The 21,875-nt window shown below is 46.2% G+C and overlaps 1 protein-coding gene across 1 annotated transcript in view; it reads right to left on the reverse strand.

Annotated features, from left to right (window-relative positions):
* Positions 1-19,832, reverse strand: part of Oc90 (otoconin 90) — a 31,835-nt gene extending 12,003 nt beyond the window's left edge. The window contains exons 1-8 of the mRNA XM_013521301.1: positions 19,787-19,832; positions 13,171-13,236; positions 12,393-12,449; positions 9,995-10,169; positions 4,562-4,674; positions 1,970-2,095; positions 1,766-1,807; positions 354-404 (exon numbers count right to left, since the gene is read on the reverse strand). Of these exons, the coding sequence (XP_013376755.1) occupies positions 354-404; positions 1,766-1,807; positions 1,970-2,095; positions 4,562-4,674; positions 9,995-10,169; positions 12,393-12,449; positions 13,171-13,236; positions 19,787-19,832 (676 nt within the window). The remainder of the gene's footprint in view (positions 1-353; positions 405-1,765; positions 1,808-1,969; positions 2,096-4,561; positions 4,675-9,994; positions 10,170-12,392; positions 12,450-13,170; positions 13,237-19,786) is intronic.
* Positions 19,833-21,875: the final 2,043 nt, after the last annotated feature.

Consider the following 21,875-nt stretch of genomic DNA (forward strand, 5'->3'; position numbering starts at 1 on the left):
GATTTCAGATGACCATTTCAATATTGCATGTTGTGTGTCCTTATGTCACACTTGGAATATACTGATACTAGGAAAAGCATTTGCTGTTCATCTCAGCTCAAGTCCAGCTGAGTAGGCACTTTGCATGCTGTCTGTGGTTCCACAGGGTGGGAATCAGAGTAGAAGAGAGGCTGAGGAAGTAGGGGAGAGACACAGCAGCCATGAAGAACCTCAGGAGGGGCTTTGGAGTACACTTGAGTATGTTCCATAATAAAGCAGGTAGGGGACATTGTAGGGGATCTGCTGCCAACAAGCAAGGCACGGGCACAAATGAGAGAGGGATGCTGGGTGACAGCCAGCCCTCTTCTGCTCACCTTCTCCTGAGTGCGCTGTCAGGCTGGTGTCCGTGGCTTCTGCAGGAACCACTGGGAAAAGATACCCTCAAATAGAAATGGCCAATGCAGCAAGTGTCAAAGCCAAGCCCAGAGTCTCCAAGGAGAACAGGATGGGGACACCTGGACCATGGCAGAGGAGGGCTGAGAAAGGTTCCACCAGGAAAGGGCTGTCCCTTCTGTCTGAGGAGTCCCTCGATCTCTTATACCTCCTGGGCATGGGCAGCCATCAAGGCCATAGCTCTAGAGAAACCATAGCCACTGCCAGGCTTTAGGGAAGAAGAAGGGCTCTACCAGACATGGCTTAAGATGGTGGAAAGGCTGCAACCCCCAGGGGATTGCAATCCTAAAACAGCCCTGTTCATGTAGGAGGGAAGATGGCAGACTGGATCCAGAAGGCACACAGACACAACATATATGCACACACCTCACAGACACATTCATAGACCCTCGCAATGCACCATCATCTGCTCATGCACACACCCACGCATGCCCATACACACTGCACAATGTGTACACATTCACGTGCACATGTACGTACACACTGAAATGTACATGCATATACACACAGACACACTCATGCCAGCTTGCTTTTTAACAAACACAGCACAGTTAGTTCTGAGAGACAGGGCCCTGCCTAGGGAGAGGAGAGGTGCTCTGCCAAGCAGTGTCATGGATGTCCCAGCCCCAGGGGCCCAAAGGTGTTGGATCTGAGAGATCATGGAGACTCTGGTGGACAAGGAGTGGTAGGTGCAAACTGTATCCTGTGTTTTCCTTAAAAGCCATGTTTGAAAGTAAGAACCATCTTTTGCTTAGTTCAGAGTACAGTTACTAAGAATCCACCCTATCCTGAGAAGACACACAGGGAAATTATCCTCCCCTTTATCAGCCCTGTCAGAGCCAGGCTGCCCCTTCTGCTATGGGTTTTGGGGAGCATGTGAAGCAAGTAGGGGATGACAGGATAGGTCTGCTCCTGGTAGGTCACTGCAACCAGGAGTGTACCCAGCGTGACAAGGTCCTGTCCTCATCACGTGCATATTAGAGCTCTGACTGCAGAGTGAGGAGGGGGAGAGAAAGAACTTGGGGTGCACGTCCTCTTTGGATTAAGTTTACACCTTGACCCAGTGCATGGCCATGTCTACCTGTGGAGACTACCATTGTCCAGTACTGAGGGACCAAGTCTATGCTAGAGCCATTGGAGTTGAGGTGTTTTGCTTGGGCTTATCTGAAACAGTATCACTCAGGTCTCCCGGCAAGAGAAGTAGGGATGGGCTTGTGCCACAGGTTGTTTCAATCTTGGCCAGGCAGGCTTGGCAGAAGACATGGTTCTACCTGCTCTCATCACCATCGGCCCCTGGGGTTCCTGTAGGAGCCCTCTCTCCTGGGAACCTTACCTCCAGGCAGCAGTGTTGCCAGCCCTTTCTGGCTGGTTGTCTCTGAAAAGAAAACACGTTGGAAAGTTTGTTTGGAGTACGGAGTTTGGAAGTGTGTGAAGGTGTGGAAGTTGCCATCTGCAGATACCCAGCAATGGTTGGTTCCACACCAGCTCCTGCCCAGGTCATCAGTTCCCCACTGGGTGCAGATCCCATTCTTCCTACCTGGAGTCTGAAGGCAGAGGGAGGGATCCAGAAGATTGAGGGAGAAGTTGATGCTGGACTGAGCCAAGCACTCTATGGCAACCTTGTCACAAGTGCACAGCAGGTGCTCACACGGGTCTGTGGACTCTGCATGAGCAAAGACAAAGCACGGTGAGAAGATTCCCGTAAATCCCAAGAGATAATGCGAGTCCCTGAATGACACCCTGCTCTGCCTCATCACACTGATGCCACTGCCGTCTCCTCAGTTGGGCTGGTTATCCTGGGGACCACACCCACACCTGCTGTCCACACTCACACCCAGGCCACCTGGCACTCTATGAGCTCTGCTTCCAACAGACTGACAATCTGACCGCGTCTCCACCTCTGTACTCCACCATCAGTTCCTGCCTGATTGTGTCAGTAGCCTCCTAATTCCTCTCCTGCCTCCTTCCCTGTATCCAGTCCATTCTCATTCTGGAGCCAGAAGCATGCTTTCATACTCAGGTCAAGGGCTGGGATGTGGCTCCGTGGTACAGTGCTTGCCTAGTCTGCCCAAGGCCTGGGGTTCAATTCCCAGTATAGCACCTAAACAAACAAATGAAAACTCAGATCAAAGCATGTGGTTATCTACTCAGAAGCCTCCCATTGACTTATCCTTCGTGTTTCAAAGGAACCCCCATCGCAGTCCACTTGTGCCTTTCCCTGAATTAATTTCCTCTATAGCTCTTGTCACCATCTAATATGCTGTGTCACCTGTCTTTGATGAGTGTCTGGCTATTGTGAGGACAGTCCGAAAGGTCACAAGGCCCCCTGCTCAGAGAGGTGGTCCCGCGCTGGTGTAGACGCTCAACACATATCTGGGAAGTGGGTGAATGGATTTTGTTTTCTGCACTCCCTGGGCACCTTTTCTAGTGGCTCACACCTGGGCTTTCCTCCACCTTCTCCTGATGTTCTGTGCTCCAGCCTGTCCTTGTGACCTGGACTTGGGAGTCAATCAGATCTGGGTTCAAACCTTGGTTCTGTGACTCAGCTGTGTGAACTTGGGCAAGTTGCTTAATTGCTCTTCACTTTTCTCTCCTTGTGTGAAAACTGCAGGTGATGATCCCCTCTGATAGTGTTGTCAGGAAGATCAGAGTGGTGTGTAGAGACCATGGGATGTGATAGGCAGGTATTATGGACGGCTCCACTCTCTTACTCCCAACATGCTTCATTCCTTCTCCCCTCTGTGCCTTTGCCTGCTCTACACCTTCTACTGGGATTGCCCAGAGACAGGAAGCAAAATTCCTGGAGTCACACAGCCAAGAGGGTGGAGAGCTGAGATTTTAACGTGCACATGTCAGATTCTCACAATGAGCAGCCCCCACAAGTCTCTTTCACTTAGAACTACCACCTCATGGACGTTGCCAAGTTCCTAACATGTACTAAGAACTGCATTAACCATTTTAAATCACTGCTTCATTTAATTCCCACATCTCCCTGAAGCAGGCTGTCGCCTTCCCATCGGAGAAATTAAGTCATTGCTCCACTGTTGTACAGTGCCTAAGTAGCAAGTACTCAGCCCTTCACAAATCTCCAGGGTTGCTACAAGTATAAAATTATAAGTCAGACACTTTTCAAAGTATATGGGCCAATGAGTACATGGAAAAAGCTCAGTGTTTTTGGTCATTAGAAAAGAACAAGTCAAGTCAATGCTGAGATTCCACCTTACTCCAGAAAGAATGGCTATTCACCACAAACTAAAAAATACTAAGTGCTGGCAAGTCTGTAGGGGAAAATGAACGCTTCTCATTACTGGTGGAAATAGCAGCTAGTACAACCACTGTGGAAATCAGTAGGGAGATTCCCCCAAAAACTGAAAGTAGGGATTCCATGTGACCCAGCTATACCTCTTTTGGGTACCCTTCCAAAAGAATGGAAGACATCATATACAGGGGTACATGTATACCCATGTTTATAGCAACACAACTTCTAGGAGCTAAATCTTGGAAAGACTCATATGTCTGCAAACAAATGAATAAAGAAAATGTGGTATTTATATGGACTGGATTACTACTTAGTCATAAAATAGGTAAATTTGAGTCATTTGTGGGAAAATGGATGTACCTCGGGACCGTAATGCTAAGTGAAATAAATTAGACACAGTAGGTTAAATATTGTATGGTTTGTCTCATATGAGTAACGCAAAGTCTAACTGATTTAAAGAGTAAAGTGAAAGACGAATGATAGGAACCAGGAAGATAGTCTATGTGGAGACGAGCAGTGGGCTGGGGATACAGGGAGATAGGAGGGAGAAGAGGGAAAGGAGAAATGAAAAAGATCAAGATGTGATATGTATATGTACCAATTCCCTATGATGAATGTGTTTATTATGTATTGCAAACATATACTAATAAAAGGGAAAACTATAAGTCAAATTTTCTGTTGATCAAGTGTTGCTTCAATTGAAAACAGATTGATTGCATATGAGCTGAAGGTGCCAGCCATCCTGCTTTAGAAGTCTAAGAACAAGCGATGGTGTTGCCAGTGGAGATGACGATGATGCAGGAGGACCAGACCTGGGTCCCTCAACAGGCTTTTCTCAGCCCAGCCCCCGGGGTGCCCACAGATGCTCACTACATGTGATCTTCTTGCCGACACAATCAACATCTGCGCTGAGCTTGGCAGGGTCTTGGAGACAGTCCCTCTCGGCGGCCTCCTCATAGCACCTGCGGTGCTGGAAGCAGCAGCTGTGGCAGACAGGGAAAAGGGGTGTGGGGAGAACAGGGTTAGGAAAGGGAGAGGCAGGCAGCCAGGAGCATCCTGTCTCTGGATGGTCTTTGGCAGTGGTCTGTTTCAAATACTTTGTACGTGAACACACACACATACATGCACACACACACGTGCATGCATATACTTGTTATCTGCTACCTCACAAGCTCAGGTGGCAAGTCTGTATTGCTCCTGCCCAGCACTGGAGTGTCTATAACCACCAAGATGGCCATAGATCTCAGCTCCAGGATGTCATGCAAAGGTGGCTCAGAGAAGGTGAAGATTAGGCTTGGGCTGGTTCCTCATTCAAACAGCAAACCTTTGGATGTTCCTTTGATCACCACTCCGTTACTGTCCACATCCATTTGAGGAGCTACAAAATGCCATAACAAGCAGCTGCACTGCTCCATCTCTGTCCTTCTGCCTGGCCTCACACAGCTTTACTACCCATCCCTGTTTGCTGGTGGTGACAGACACAGCTGTTATCGCTTGCTGGGACTGACCAGTAAAACCAAAGTCAGGGCTATTTGGGGGTGTAAACTAACACTTTAAAGGAAGATATTGACTCCTGAGGTGTCAGTCAAAGTTATGGATCTCAGCAACTATACAGTAAATGGAAAGAAGAGGATGTAGTCGGCAAGAATGACCTTCGCTGGGACAGGTGGCTTCCATTTTAAAACTTTGTCTGCATCCTCTTGTGTCCACACCTTGTGTTTGAGATTTGCCGCGTATGGCAGGCAAAGGGAAAAAGAGGAAAGAGCAAGTTTTGTATTCCGAAGGCCGAGAAGTTGATCATATATGAAGACTTGGTCTGGGTGCCATCCCTTCCCAGCCATGAACAGAACAGCCATTGCACAGAACAGCTTGGGCTACCTCAAACAGTGTTCTCACCAAGAACTTGAAGGGGAGCACTTGGGTGGGAACGTGTGGTTTCTTTGGGGCCAGGGAGGGGAAGTGACCTCTCTGTGGTCACATGGCAAGTAAGGGGTAAAGTCAAGGGACTGATTTGTCGGAGAACCTGGTATGCCTCAGGATCAGAGCAAAGTATTGACCTACAGTACTACAGGCCAGAATAGGGCATTGAGCTGCTTAAGCAAAGAATAAAAATGTGAACAAGACAAAGAAAAAACCCAAGTGAGTCTTCATTCTCTGAAAACTTCAGTTGTAGATGGGAAACTCTGCTGGCTAAGAAGAGTGTGGGAGGCTCTTGGGTTCCAGCTGGACTCATGAGCCTTTGACAGTGTCTGCAGACCAGCCCAGGAGGTGGAAGGTGATTCAGTAGTCTGGGAGCATACAGCCGATGCCCCAGGCTGGGAGCTCCTGCCTATAGGCCTTGAAAGGAAGGATTGTGACTCTCTACTGCCCTTCCCCAACCTGGGAGCTTGCATTGTAGGGAGGAATGTTCCCCCCAACAAGATACCAGCCCTGCTACTACTGGGACAGGAGTGCTCCTTGGGCTCTGAAGGCAGGAGTGTAGGATCTGAATCAGGGCTCCACCGATTGATTACTTGGGATTTGTCTGGCACAAGTTATTTAACCTCTCTTCAAAGTAACTTTATTTGTAGTTGATTTTCACCAATAGTACGAGGGGTGGTCAAAATATATGGTTAATGTCAAAATTTTAAATTTATTAAAATAAAAGACACTGCCATTAATCCCCATTCAGAATATTTTCCCTTGCTTCTGAGACCCTTATCCCATTGCTCTTGCTACTTTCTGAAGCAGTTCTGGAAGTGCTCTCCTGTGAGTGTCTTTATGAGAAGCAATTAGAACTACAGTGAATTCTGCTATTGGGCGTGATCTGATTGAAAGGCAGACTGGGAAAAACATTATGGTGTGTCCTTATCCACCTTATTTTCCAGATCTGGCACTGTGAGACTTCTTGCTCTTCTCCAAAGTCAAAACTACTATGCAAAGTCAATGTTTAATCAATTCACAGCACGGAGGCAGCCAGGACAGAACAACAAAAGACATGAAAGAGAACTTCCAGAACCGCTCTAGAAAGTGGGAAGATAGTGGTGAGACAAGTGTGTTCAAACCAGGCAGAGTATTTGAGGGAGGTTAATGGAAATGTGTTGTTTTACTACAACATTAAAAAAAAAATTTAAACAGTTTATCTTTTGGTCACTCCTTGTAGGGAGCACTCTTTACATTCTAGGGACTATACTAGGTACTTTATATTTAATGTTCATTTAATGAACTTGCTGTAAATGGAGAGTGTCAGGTCTGGATCCAGGCCTAGGCAGGATCTGATTCTGAGCTTGGAAAAGTTAAGATGATGTAGAGGCAGGATAATGGGAACCACAGGGCCTGAAATTGGGCCAGCAAAGCAAATCCTAAGAGCAGACACTTCTTTTCAATAGGAAGGACGGCAATACTGGGTATTCCTCTTGTTACAGCAGCTAACATTTGTTGAGTGCCTACATCCAACAGCCCTATTCTACACATTTGACACCTGTTAACTCATTTATCCACCACCTGGATCCCGTGTAGCAGGGGCAATGATTACTGTGAGCATTTGCATGTGTCACAGTCACATGTGCTCTATCACTTGCCTAAGGTCAAGATGGTCACAGAGCAAGCTGACACTGAAACTGGGAGGCCAAGTGGTTCTTTCAATACAGACAGGACATTGATGGAGAGCATTGCAAAGGAGAAAAAATACACACAAACACATGATGACTTCAGATAAGCCATAGAATTGTTCATACTACTTCACCTGCAAGAGTTTCTTGGATTCAAGAAAATGTCTACCTAGATCCTATCACCCAATAGGCACTCAATAAAGAGTTGCAGTTATTTTTTGGAATCTAGTGTATGAATTTAAGGTGGAAGAACCTGTCATTGAGGAGTTTGGAAATCACTGTCCACATCAATCTAACTCTGCAGAGAAGTTGAAATTTGGTTGAGCCCACTATTCTGCCAGTTTGGGGATGTTGGTGCCTCGAACCTTTCTTTTAGGTTGGAGTCAGGGATGAATTCCTGTTTCATTTGCTTGACTTCTAGGTTTAGAAGGTTGTTGTAACAAATAAAGGACATAGTTAGGGAAGGCCTGAAAGGGAAACCTGCTCCCTAAGATGGCCCTGGCCCATGCCCCACCCAGACCCAACATGTTCCCACTAGATATCAACAACCAGGAAAGTTGGGTTACTTGTTGCCTAAAGTGGAAGCTGCTGTTTTGTTCTGAAGGCAACTTGAGATCTCTCTTGCAAATCCAGAGATGGGACAGATTTGCTATTATTCTTTGCCAGTCAATAATATACTACATTTTAATTAACTGATTTCATTATTTTTCAACTGTGAAGAATGACTAGAGATTGTCAGCCTAGTCAGTCTGTTGACTTACTGAGGTGCTCCTTTCTGCCAGATCCTGTGCTCCATGCTGGGAGTACAAAGAAAGAGTACGGAGAGACCTCTCAGAGGATGCCAAGCAAAGGGGAAGATGAGTGCTGTGCAAACATCCTTGTGTGTGAAATGGGTGCAAGGAAAAGAAGCCCCAGATGTGTGGGGAGCACAGTGGCTTCTCTGGTGCCAGGGAGTCAAAGCATGCAGGAAGGGTGTCCTCAGGGAGCAATGCCAGGGCAGCCATGGGCTGTCCAGTGCATTACCAAGAGGATTCTTTTCCTACTTTCCATGAGCCCACATACGTGAAAGTGCTGAATTTGGCTCCGGGGTAGCATCAGCTGGGTGGGGCATGGAGACTTGGTGTTACCATTTAAATATGAAGTGTTCCCCTAGACTCATTACTGAGAGCTTAATCCCAAGGTAGCAATGTTCGGGGGTGGGGCCTAGAGAGGCCATTGGATTGTGATGGTGTGAACATCATCCATGGATGGATACATTAATGGGGTCACAGTTGAGTGGGCTCTTAGGAGGTTGGGCCTGGTTGGAGGAAGCATGACCTTGAGACCTGTATTTGGTCCCTGGCTCCTTCTCCTCTGGCTCCTCGCTAGCTTTCTGCTTCCTGGATGCCATGTGTTGAGGAACCTTCCTTCACCATGCCCTTCTGCAGTCATATTTCTTCCTCAGAGCCTGAAAACCATGAGCTAAAGCCATGAGCCAATATAAACTTCTCCTCCTTTAAGTTGATTTTCTTGAGTGTTCTGTCACTGTAATGAAAATCTGACTAACACACCAGGGTTCAGTTTCTCATTTCCATGCAGTCATCATTGCTACTGCTGTTACTATAGTTATAGCCACTGTTTTCTTTACTGCTCCTTCACTAGTACTGCTACTAGAACACTACTGCTGTTAACATTCCTACTTTTGCTCATATTAATATGACTGCAGCTACATTGCTGCTGCTGCTGCTACAACCACAGCTGTTGCTATCACTGCTACTACGACCACCCTGTTACTATTGCAGCTGCCAATCACTGGTACTCTTGAGCCAGGCAGAGTCTAAATCACTTTAATTTGAAATTAGTCATTTAAGCCTGAATGATAATTCTGGAGTAGGTATTATTATTATTGCCTATACTTTAAAGAGAAAGGAAGTTATACTAACTTGCCTAAGATCACGAAGCCAACATTGAGCAGAGAATCAGAATTATCTGGTCCTACTTAATGTGCAATAAACTTATAACAGAACCATATTCCCCAGTTGGTGAACAGCCCAGTTGCCCCTCCTGCCGCCTCTACTTGATGGCCTTTTCTCTGCTAACATCGATGCCTTTACATTGCAGACTTCATTGCCAATCTTGGTGTGTTGTATTTGAATTTATTGTCCAATTATTTTTAAATTTTATTCCCTATAGACTTTCTTTAAAGCAGAAGTAGAATTCTGTTTGTCTCAAGCATAGCACTCATATACTTTTTGGTTTTTGGTTTATATTTGTTGAAAACGGAATAGGAGCCTTCAAGGTTACCTTAACTATGGTGGCCAGAATGGCTTCAAATAAAAAATAATTCTTAAGTTTTGTTACACAGAAAATAACAATTTTCTTTTCTGGAGAGCCTGTTTAAAACTCAGATTGCCAGGTATCCTAAATTAAGTGGTCTGGGATGGATTTCAGGAATCCACATTTTAATGGCTTGCCAGGTGGTTCTGGTGCAGATAGACCCAACCTCTGAAAAACATTGCAGTGCAGTTTTGCATGCTGGGCTTGACACTGGCTCTTGGTAACTGCTAGAGTGGAAGCAGATCATGGGTTTCATGGCAATGAGAAGAGAGGAAACCTGTCACCTACTGCTTGGTAATGGAATAAAGACCCCTTCTGAGTCCCTAGTCCAGGGTGCCTCTACAGTTGAGCTCTGTCCAGCCAGGCCCCCAGGAGCTCACTTGCAGATCCTGCTCACCTGTCAGATTCATCCACGGGCTGCCCTTCCATTTCAAACCTGCAGGAGCAGCCATAGTCCACGAAGTCTCGGGGGCAAAGACCAGCCACACATTGCATGCCGTTCACGAATTGGAGCAGCAGAGGAAAGTTGGTGAAGACAGCCTGCAGCCAGCTGAAGTGGGAGCCCAGGCAGTCTGGAGGGGAGAAAGGCAAGGCCAGGTGAGCATGGGGTGCCAAAGTCTGGGATGGACCCCATACCATGCACTTCCTACATTTGAAACTGATGTGGCATCTTAGGATAATAAGCACCTATGGAGTACTTGGTGCTGTTCTAGAAAATAGAAAGGAAGCAGGCTTATAAGCCTTGATCCTTACTGGTTGCCCACCTACCAGCTAGTTATTTCTTCTTTCTTGCTAACAATAACTGGCAAGTTCTCAAGGAAGGGAAATCTCTCTAAGTTTGTACCAGGATCATTCTCAGCTGGTCACAGTAATTCCATGCTTCCATGCCAGTGGTTGGTCTAGGACCGAGCATGTGACCCAGATCTAGCCCAAAATAAATAGATAGATAGACGTATAGATAGAGAGACAGACAGATGTGTGTTAAAGGACTCTGTAAAGTATTTATTGTCCAATAAAGAATAAAGGCATATAAGAAAGATCCTTTCTTAAATACGAGTATTATGACGGGAATTACAGCAACCACATTGTAATTGCTTTCTATATTACTTTTTTATTTTGCAAGAAAATAAAGTATACAACTTAAAAAATAAAATCCAAAAATTAAGCAGTTCATCAAAATATTTCAGCCTACTGCATACAGAAGCTGCTACCACTTTGAATCGTACAACATTATCCTCAGTATGTAGTGGCACACATTCAAAGACTGCATCTCCATACCACATTGTAATTGTAATCATGAAATTTAAAGCATAAAATTAAAGGCTTTAACAACCAAATATGCTCCAGGTAGCAGTGGAGCAAATTAGAGTGAACCTTCTTTGACACTTGTGTTAAACTATTGCATCAGTTCAGGTACCGTGTGTGAGGTACTACTTGTGTGAGGTCATGGAATGTCTTTATGGTTCGAGGCACTAGTTTGAGGCATTACTAGTTTGCCAAATGGATCTCAAATGACACAGTGCTGGCACCATAAAATCATAGGGAAGTGTGGAAAGAAAAGGGTATAAACATACGATTTTGAGCACTTATGGTGTGCCAGGAACTGCACTAGGCAGTTTCAATAGTACAAGAGTTAAGACTAAGAGAGTATATAACATGTTAGAAAGCATTTACATTGTCTATTGTGCCACAAACTTCATATCAGCCCTGTCAGGTGGGTACTATTATGATCCTCCATTTCACAGGCAAAGACACTGAAGGTTGGAGACACATACAAGTGACCAAACAGGAATAGTAATTTTCCTTAAAATCAGCAAGAAACAAAACAGGCAAGAAAATGATCTTGATTGTTTCTGATTCTAAACTGCATGCCGTACACTCCATTGTCTACCACTGCAATCAGACACTACTAGATGAAGTTACTGCATACTATTGACAATGAACAGGGCTGAAAGAGGGGTCTTGGGGCCATTAAGGGGCAGATGAGGGCAACAGATCTACCTGACTGTTCTAGTCTCTTCCCATCTCATTCAAACTTCCTCTCACATGTGTCATTTCCACAGGGCCTTGGCAGAAAAATGAAAAAACAATTCTATGTTGACAAACAAAACCTCTTTAAAATTTGCATGTGTATGTTTATGTGTATGTGTACATGTGTTTTCATTCAAGATCACACAGGGCCGCTGCCCTCGGTCATGCACACATTTAACAGGGAGCGTCACAGCCAGAGTGGCCCAGCCCAACAGCAGTTCCCAGTTTCCTCTCTTAGGCCAGTTGTAGTGTCATCTTGTTTTGAGGTTCTGTTAACAGTTGATGGTAGGGACCGTCAAGGTGTCCTAATGGCTGCATAATAGATATGAAATTAATAAATGGAATGCCTGACTTAATAAAATTCTATGGCTCTCTGTATATTTACTAGTTGGTGGAGGGGGTTAAGCTATTTTGGTGTAGGGGTTCTGCTCTGGACTCAGAAGCGTGTCTCCTTTCTAGCTCTGTGGCCGTGGGAAAGTCATTTCCTCTCATAGTCTCAGTTCTCTGACCTGTGTGATGAGGGTACCATTCCCCTCCTGGCAGGTCTGCAGAGAGGATGATGAAGTGAGGAATGCGAAGGCATGTGGTAAGTGAATGACTCACAGGAAAGAAAATCAGCACTACTCTTGTCAGATGCTGGTGGCTGGCCGGGGAGGCCCTGGACCCTCAGAGTCAGAAAGAAGGCCGTGATCACTTCCTCAGATTTCCTAAGCATACTTCACGCCTGACACTTGGTCGATCAAAGCAATTTTACTTTAACTTACCAAGTATTTCAGTGACACTTTCGACGTTCTTAAACATCCCATTGAAGAATGTGCTATCTAAGTGGAAGAAAGAGAAAATGAATTAAAGGGTCTTGCTCTTCCCTCTTTCCCCACTCCCTATCTAGTGAACTCAAAGCTTTTCTCCTTTTCTAAGGACGAATTTGACCTGAAGGTAACTTTCTTGGATGCAGGTTACCACGAAACCTGGTGAAGATGAACTTTGAACTGAACTGTCTTACAGGCAATGTTGCTCAGTGGTAACAGTGGCCCATGGATGGTGCAGCATATTTGGACGGGACGAACTGTGAAATATAGGTGCTGTTAAAATATCATCACCTTCGGTTTCTAAGCCAGTGTGTTGAGTCTCTTACCTGGGCATGTTTCTCCTGGGCATCATGGATAACATAGCTATGGATTGTTACTAGGGATATTGGAGCTTCATCCTATAGAGGATGAACCTTCTAGGCCTTCGCTGGTCTGTGGCTACTTCAGGGGAGACCCTGTCCCTCACCCTTGAGCTACCATTAGGCTCTCCTGAGCTGCTGTATAGAGTGAGGGCGCTGCTCCTCCAGCTGAAGAGGGGTGGCAAGAGTCTACTGGTGGGTCTGACCCCAAGGAAACTACTGGAGAAATGCTTCTGGGGCCCCCTTGGATCACTTTACTCACAAATGCTGCACCAGTAAGTGGCTCTAGGGTGTACTCAGAAGGGACATTTTTTCTGCCATTATCCTAGACAACTTTGTACGAAGGTCCCAAGGAAAGTTAAAAAAATCCTTACTGATATTTTTTGAGAGTCCTGGAGTCAGGTCCTGTGGGAGGTGTGGCGTGTCCAGAGCATGGCCTCCTAGAGAGAGAAAGAAAGAGAGAGAAAGAGAGGGAGAGGGGGGAGGGAAGGAGGGAGAGAAAGAGAGAGAGAATAGTCAGCACAAACCATGCCACCGCCTCTTGCTGGGCAAGACAGGGAAGTGACAACCAGAAAGAAGGGAGGATGCCAGAAAATTCAATTCTGTGCGTGTTTCATTAGCACCTGCAGTGTTCTGCTTGTGTGGGGGAGCTTGGAACATAAGGGTGTGGCTAGGGTAGCCCTGGTATTTTGGGGTGATTAGCCTTTGCAGTGGCATTCTGGTTGAGGGGACAGATTTGGGGACTTTTCAAAAGTTTTCTTTGCATATGAGGCCTACAGCTTCATTTAGGTGCATGTTTGCGTTGGGGTTCCTTGAGGTTAACCCTGGTGGAAAGAAGTAAAGACATGGAAAGGGGCTCAGCCACTAAGGAGTTTATAACTGAGTAAGGGGAGTTTCCCTGTCACTGAAGTTATCTGGGTTCAGGCTCATCACACATTCTGATCCCATGTGCTCACTCCCATCTGATCTGGCCAGTTTGGAGTGGGACTCATACAAAGGCGTTTTTGACAAGCTCCTCAACTAGATATGAAGCTGATTTTCTCAAGGCCACACTTTGAACAACATTGCTTGGAGATATAATGACAATGGAGTGGGGGACTCACACCCAGACTCAAACGTGGCCATCACCTTGGCCAGCACCTCATCAGGGTGAGCACAGGGGTGAAGCCTAGTCAGAGTGGACGAAGAGATGGGAGCTGGAATCCCAGTTCGGCCACAGATTCTTTTCCCCAAATGTTCATGCTTATGCTTCTTCCCATTGATGTGAAGCACATGGGGAATCAAAACTGTCAGGAGACTTTTTGTCTCTCTTCATCAAGTGGACAAATAAGTAGTTCAACCCAGCAGCTGTACATTCTTAGAGACCTCATCTAATCAAGAGCAGCAAGAACCAGCATTCATGGAAGCACATGAAGGTGAGTCTATTCAGAAGGGCACCCCAGGTCATGCTTGACTTGATCCTGCTTGGCTGATGGTTCTCAGCCTCATGCTACTGACTGCAGGGTTAGATAGTGACCTGTTGGGGGGGATTGCCCTACAGACATTGCATTACAGAATGTTCAGTATCATCCCTGGCCTCTGCCCACTGCATGCCAGTTTTAACCTCCAACCAGTGGTGCTGGGTGAGTGTACACATGCATGTGCATGTGTGTGTGTATGTATGCACCACCCATGAAGATCCACCAGCTAGAAGAGCAGGGATCCTGGCAAATATGGTCAGTGGCCGGCTGTCTGGCCCTCATTGTCTTGTTATCCCTTCAGCTAAAGTTCTCAAGCGGCCACTTTCATTGTCTTTTAATCAAATTCTTTCCCTTTGGAGTTTCCAGTAACCTGGCTGAGGGAGTCACGGCCCTCATACCCAGCCTGTTAGGATCTATGCCTTGGGTAGGTGCAACCTCTCTAGACTCTGGCTTCTTGCCTGTAAAACAAGAGGAAGCAGGGCCTGGCGTCACCTGGGCCTTTCCAGATCAAAAGACAAAGACCCAAGACTCTCTGTCCATTCCCACGTGACACCTATTAAAGCAGGAGAACAGCCAAGTGGCAGTGTGTAGCTTATGAGGTATCAGAGAAGCTTCACCAGGTCAGCGGAGGGTGTTTGGAGATGGTTTGGAGCAATGAAGAGTTTCTCAGGCAAGAAAGACGGGACAGAGACAGAAGCAAAGACATACTGCTGTGAAATGTGCATCTCACCTGAGGGCCAGCGTGGCTTGGTACAGTTGTGGCCTTTGCACTTCAATCATTCTGAACCACTTTATTCTCCCCACATGTTCTGGACATGTACATGAGATGTGACCTCTGTCGGGGTGACTTGACCATGATTGGGCCTGGCTGACCCCTGCACCCACCTACCTCCATGTATAAATCTTTCCTCACTTCTTCCAACCCTGGGGGCCTGTGGGCTCATTGCTTGTCGTCTGGCCTCCCATCCCCTCCACTGACCATGGCACTTCTCGTGCTCAGCTTCAGGATTTCCTGATTTGTCTGTCTCTCCTGTTAGACTGTGAGTCTCTCAAGGGCAAGACCCTCCTCCCTGGTGTGATTTCAAGTTTGCCCATGGCTGGGCCTTGGGGAAGGAGAGATAAAGCTGTAATATCAGAGGCAGCAGAAGGACAATGTGCCTCAGACAGAAGGATTTCGGCTCGTGGAGGCTTGTGCTTATATGCAGGAAGGTCATGGCTCCCAAGCTGTTTAAGAGGAGGGCTGGTGCCTTTTACTCATGTACCGCCTGGTCTCATCCTCCCCCCAGGGCTGGGAGCCTCAACAAAACTGAGGCTCATTACCGTAGTGACATTGTCCTCTGACCTGGCTTAGTGGGCTTTCTTTAAATTTGGCCCCTGTGGGCCCTGCCAAGTCACACCCCACTTTGGACCTTACATCCCTGCCATGTCCGAAGGTTTCTGGTGGTGGAGACATGAAGTCCCTTCTGCCCCCTACTTGTGCTGCGCCCTGCAACTGTGGGCCCCCCCTTTGCCCTGCTAACTTTTAGTGACATGTCATAGTTCCACTTGAAGTTGAAGAAGCCCATTGACCTGTAACCTGACCCCTAACTTTATCCATAACCTGGGTGGAGCTGGGGACACCCGCTGTGCTACCACAATGTTGTGGAAAACCTTCTGCCATTGCACATGTGCCCATCCCCGTATTGCAATGACCTGGCTATGGAACTGTCTTCTCCACTACAGCAGGGACTGAGTGAAGGTAAGCAGTGAAATGTACATGATATGTATATCATATATATGTATGTGTGTGATATATATGTATATATACATATATAATGATGTATATACATATTTACATCAAGAGCATGTGCATGAGAGAGAGAGAGAGAGAGAGAGAGAGAACAGGTCCCCACTGATGTCTGTTGAGTGAATGAATAAACATAAAATAGTTGACCTGCACCAACAAATGGCCTATAACAATTGCAAGGGAGCCTCCAAGAATCATGGAGTCTCTTTAGTAGCCTGTGAATAAAAGTAGATAATGTGATTTCTGTAGGTAGAGTGATCAAACCTGTGAATAATTTTGAGTGGGATTTCACAGTGCAAAATGAGTTTCTACTGTAAATGCCTTGTGCTCAGCTTTCTGCCAGGGCCCTTCTCAGTCACAGTCACATGTTCTGGAAGATGAGCACAGAGGATGCAGAGGATGGGAACCCACGGGCAGCTGTGTGGTATGGGGGCTGGAAAATAAGCTCGCGGGCAGGGGGCCTGTGGCCCAGGTAGAAAGTCCAAGGGATGCCTTCTAAAAGCAGTGTCTATCTCCCACCACTCACTTCTGTCCTGATGCAGAGCCAGCACAGGTGAGGCGAACAGTGGCCTCTCCAGCTCAGTGGAGGGAGTAAACTTGGAGGCTACTCCTCATCCTGTGACACAGGAGCAGAGAAACAAAGCAGGGGAGACATTGTAATGCACAGAAATGTTCCCCATCATGGACACTTACCAAGCTTGTCTTGGAATCTGACTCAGATCGCCTGAAGTAGCCAGGAACAGCAAACACACAGAAGCTAACCATAGAAGCTCAACTAGCACAAAGCCCGTGACTGTGTTCTGAAGCCCAACTGAGTGTTCTCTGTGTCCCCAGGCTGCACGCAACCAATAAGTCAACATGGGCAGGTGTATCACTGTGCACGGGGCGGTAGGGGACACAGAACTCTTCAGGCAGGACTCTTCTCCCTCAGTGGCCGTGTCACACTGTCCTCAGCTCCCATCATAGTCTTTGCTGCATCTCCTCCCTCACTGAGAGCTGTTTAATGCTTCCTCGGCCTTTCCTAGTTGCCTCTCCATTTTTTACTCATAAATGATTGCTCTAATGAAACTTTTGTGTGCTCCTTCTGGGATTTGTGTCCATTTCTCAGAAGCTTCAAACAAACACACTTTTTAGGGCAGAAGCCTCAGAAACAGTCATTTCCCCCAGTGTCTGGACTCAGAGTGAATGAGTTCACTGGACAGGCAGTCCTGTCTTGTGGTGGTAACTCACACCCTGCAAGCCTGGGGCTGTGGATACATTCAAAGCATGCATAAATCTGTATGTTTGAATTTAAATTCTATATGACTGTAATTTTTTGGATGGTAGATGTATGTTTTTAAGAGTAAAATCAGGGAATGCCAAAAAACGTTTGTGAACAGTTTTTAGTAATAGGAGATAAAAGAGGAAAAAGAAACAAAGCAGAAAGAATAGAGAGGATGATGTTCAATGACCTCAGCTTTATGGAAAAATATAAAAAAAGTAAAAGATGCTGTAAAACGTGGCAGGGGAGATGTTAAAGAGGCAGTGTTGAGGAAGGGAAATGTATTGTTTTAAAAAAGAAAAATATTAGTTATCAAAGAAAATAAACTTTAAAATTAGGAAAATGGATGTGGTGAGTAAAATCTTATTTGAAAGAAAAGATACCAAAGGGACTGAAAATCTATAGAATACAGTATTTCACATTATTTTCATCAGAAATGAGGCATGGCAAAGTCATAGTTGGAATCTGATTAGATTGAATTGAGGTCTAGGTAGTTGAGCTACTGATATCAGTCCCAGTCTCCTGGCAGTGGGATGCAAATCATGGCAGAATGTTTAATCAGGGAAAAGTATAGGAGAAGGAAGGAAGGAGTCAGTAAGTGGTTGATCTGCTGTGTTTGGGAGGGAAGGGCTGAGATGGACCTGCAAGAAAGGCCTTGAGTCTGAGATTGTAATTGTAACTTACAAACTTCTCATCCATAGTGCAGACCTCTTGTCCACTAACTTAGGTCATGGTCAACAGATGATCAGTAAATATTTGTGAATTCACATTGTCTCTTTCATTGCTGATAATTGGGAAGGGCGGCTCTTGAGAGTGGAGAATCAGTGTGTTGGTCCAGGATTTCCTTCAATATGAGAAGTATTGACTTGTATCTACATGTTCTATATGGCTTGTATCTAGATTTTCCCCCAAACCTCATGCATTCCTAGGTGTGGCTTTTCAGAGGTGGCTGGATCTAGGGTGCGTGAATAGGGATTAAGTGTGGTGATAATTAAATTCATTTAGCATAGTTCTGGGTGTGGATAATAGGAGTCCCTCCCTGGGTGTAGGTGGCACCAGCCAATTGGATTGAATATAAAGGAAAAGAAAGAAAGCAGGTTGCTGTTTGCTGCTTGCTGCCTCCTACCTCCTACCTGTTGTGCCATGAACTGTTTCTCCTCTGTGATGCTCCTCTGCCATGCCTGCTTACCTTGGAACCAGCTAACTATGAACTGAAACCTCTACCAACTGTGAGCTGAAATAAACCTCTCCTCCTTTAACTTTGGGTGTCCCACACTGTGTCTCAGCAACAAAAATGAAGAAGATAAAAAATTTCCAGATCATGAGTGATGCTATCTACTGTGGTGCAGCCAGATGGAAGGAGGAGAGCAGCAAGGCCAGGTATTTAAGAGTTGCACAAACAACCAAGAAAGCAAGTAGGAAAGGGGCCAGAAGCTCGGGTTCCTAGCTGAGGTTCCAGGTGAACTTGACCTTGCTACCAAGGCTGCCAAAGAGCATGCTCAGGTGTCTTTAGGTTTTGGACTCACTTTATTTTCTCTTATTTTTGGTGTTTGAGATAGGGTCTCACTATGTATAGCTCAGGTTGGCCATAAACTCATTACTTACCCTCAGCTGGCCTTGAACTTATGGTGATCCTCCTTCCTCAACCTTCCAAGTGCTGGGATTACAGGTGTGCACACCACACCTGGCTTGGGACTCACTTTAGAAGGTGAGGATGGATGCTCTTGACCTGGTCTGTAGCAGCCCAAGGAAAGGACACTAATCTATGGCAGTGTGGTGGTTACAGGGAAATGATTGGCTGTGGATCCACAGAGGAGATTGATGGGCCACACTTCTGGGTGCATCTGGGTGGGTCATGGAGGCATGGCACTGGATGCTATGTATGACTCCTGCCCCTTCCTCTCTGGTTCTTTTCTCCTTCTCTGTTTCTTGGCCACCATGAACTGAGATGCTTTGCCGTGTATGCTGAACCTTTCCTCCATGATGTCTGCTTTGGAGCCAGTCAACCAAACATGGATTGAATCCTCTGAAACCATGCCCCAGCAACCTCTCCTCTTTAAATTGTGGGTATTATTATTATTACTGTGTCCCTGTGACGAAAAACTGACTAAGTTAGTCAGCAAGGCCAACATGCTGTAAGGAAATCAACAAACCAAGCACAGTAGCTGCTGATCAGAGGTGAGCCACATTTCTAGGTAAAGGGAGGTGTCTAATCTTAGTCTCTAAGACCACCTTGCTCTTTGGTCCACCTCATTCTCTGCTGCATCACTGATACCGCACTCTCAGGTGCTGCATAGGGTGCTCCAACATTAACAATCAAATGGAATGAAACCTATAGCTGTTAGAATGCTTGATTTCCATCACTCAGGCAGAAAGGCGAGAAAGTACTGAGCAGTAAATAGATGCAACTTGCCAATCCTCCCCAATGTTCCTATTAAGTAATTACATGTTAAGCTGGAAAAGTGTCAAATTTCATTACTTACCAACCCCAGGAACCATCAGCACACTGACTACAAGAGGCACAATCATAGTGTACAGCACAGGATGCAGCTCAGGCATCAACTGCAACAGCGTCCTGAGAGAGAGGGCAGTGGGTTAGAACAATTTTGCTTTCAGTACTGCACAAAAAAGCAGCAGGAACTTGGCCTCTTTTTTGTGCTACAAGATAAGTGGTAAAAAGACAAAGTCCAAGAGGGTTTCTGTCCCAACTTCACCACTAACTAGCAGTTTTGACATTAAGGAGATCACATTTCCATTTGGAAACTTCATTTATCCGTCTATCCAGTTGAAACTGAACTGTGAGTTCCTTGGGGACACAGTTACGGTCTCATTTATTTACTTATGGACTTTCTGGTCGTTTGCTCCAGACCTGCTGTCAGTGTCAGTGTCAGGAATTCTGAATTTGAGAATGTCAAATGGGGAAGCATAACTCACAGAGCCTGTCACACCAGCATTCCAACCACACCCTCAGCAGGCTGGCTTTGAACCAATGAACCAACATTGCTCCACACGTGAATACATTTGGCGACCATGTGATGGCGCTGCCCTCGAGCGAACACCGCTTCCAGAAGCCTCTCCACCTTTCTTGATCAACAGATATGCCTCACAGCCTGCCCTGGAGGCCAAGGGATAAGGTAGGCAGAATCCAGGAACCCTACGACACCTCAGTTGTAGCTTCCCTGTGCTCAGATCAGAAATATTTAACTTCAGTAAGTACTCTCAAGCCTGTGGACTGCATGTTTAATAGGGAAGGGGGCAAGAACAGACCAGAAGTTTTTAAAATAATTTTAGTTCCTGGAAAAATAGCTCCTTAGAAAAAAGGAAGATAATTGGTTAACTTGTGCATATTCTGTTTCACATCATCTTTTTAGGACAAAGCATGAAGGATAACACAGAACACCCATGCTACCTTAGTGGCACATATAGGGCTGCCAGATATGGTTGTACATGTTGTGTACTACTAAAGATGCCAGCTAACGGGGAAAATAGGGGCTGAAATAGACTCAGGACTCAGCTTTCAAGCTGGCCATCTCAGCTTGGCTCTCACAAGCTGGGCTCCATCAACCTGGGGAAGGAGCACATTCTGTAATGTGCTATCCCAGAGGCAATAGCTGCCTGAGTCCTGCTTGTCATAGTCCAGTTGGCTGTGCATAGGGCTTGGTATTGGGGAAGGTGTCTCAGGGAAAAACACCATGGATGGTCGGGCCACCGCTTTGTGAACCTGCCCCAAGGTCTAGCACAGCCTCTTGTGGCTACAAAATGAATTGTTGTTGAATGAATGTAAGAAGGTAGCGTGTGAGATCTTGGAACATCTCACTCAGCTCAGGCATTCCCTAATAATCTGTAGTCTGACTTTTCTTATATTCTGCATGTGCTGTACAAACTCCTAAAGCAGGTTAATTTTCAAGGTGTGACAGGTTCTTTGATTGTTCTGTGGAGATTCACTTCAGAGTGATTTTTCTCAGACCTGAAGCCAGACTGACAGGGAAGGATGAGCCTCGTGGAGTCCACCGGTGGACAGTTGTGGGTACTATGAGCCCCTTCAGAGGGCCACCAGCCCCTGTGAAGTCAGACCCATGAGACAAAGACCAGCGTGAGCTCGGGCACTTCAGTCAGTACCTAGCCCTTGCTCTGTCACATTGACTATTTGTCACCATCTTATGGGAGAGAAGGCCAGGACATTTGAATGGGGAAGGGCGTGGGCATCATCTAGTCCCAAGGCATATTTTACAGGTGAGATCACTGAGGCTCAGAGGCTACAAAATATGGCAAAGTGCCCCTTCCCAGGTCTCTCGATCCCAGCCCAGTGCTAGTGCACTATCAGCCCCTCCCCAGAAAGCTGCTGCAGAGATGAGTTCATCTATGCAAGGTGCCAACTGCAGGGCCTGACATAGAGAAGTTGCTCTAAAGCATTAGTGACTGCAGCCACAGGCTGGCCCCAGGAAAAGGCTCCCGGGATAGCACAGTGAGGACAAAGGCCTTGGTGCTGCTCCTGTTCTCTGTGTGGAGGCCCCTCTGAGGAATGAAGGAGGGGTTGGTTTAGTGCGGTGGACCCCTGTCTTGTCCATCTTG

The sequence above is a fragment of the Chinchilla lanigera genome, unplaced genomic scaffold (genome assembly GCF_000276665.1).
Source record: "Chinchilla lanigera isolate Chin_1 unplaced genomic scaffold, ChiLan1.0 scaffold00060, whole genome shotgun sequence".
Lineage (NCBI taxonomy): Eukaryota > Metazoa > Chordata > Mammalia > Rodentia > Chinchillidae > Chinchilla > Chinchilla lanigera.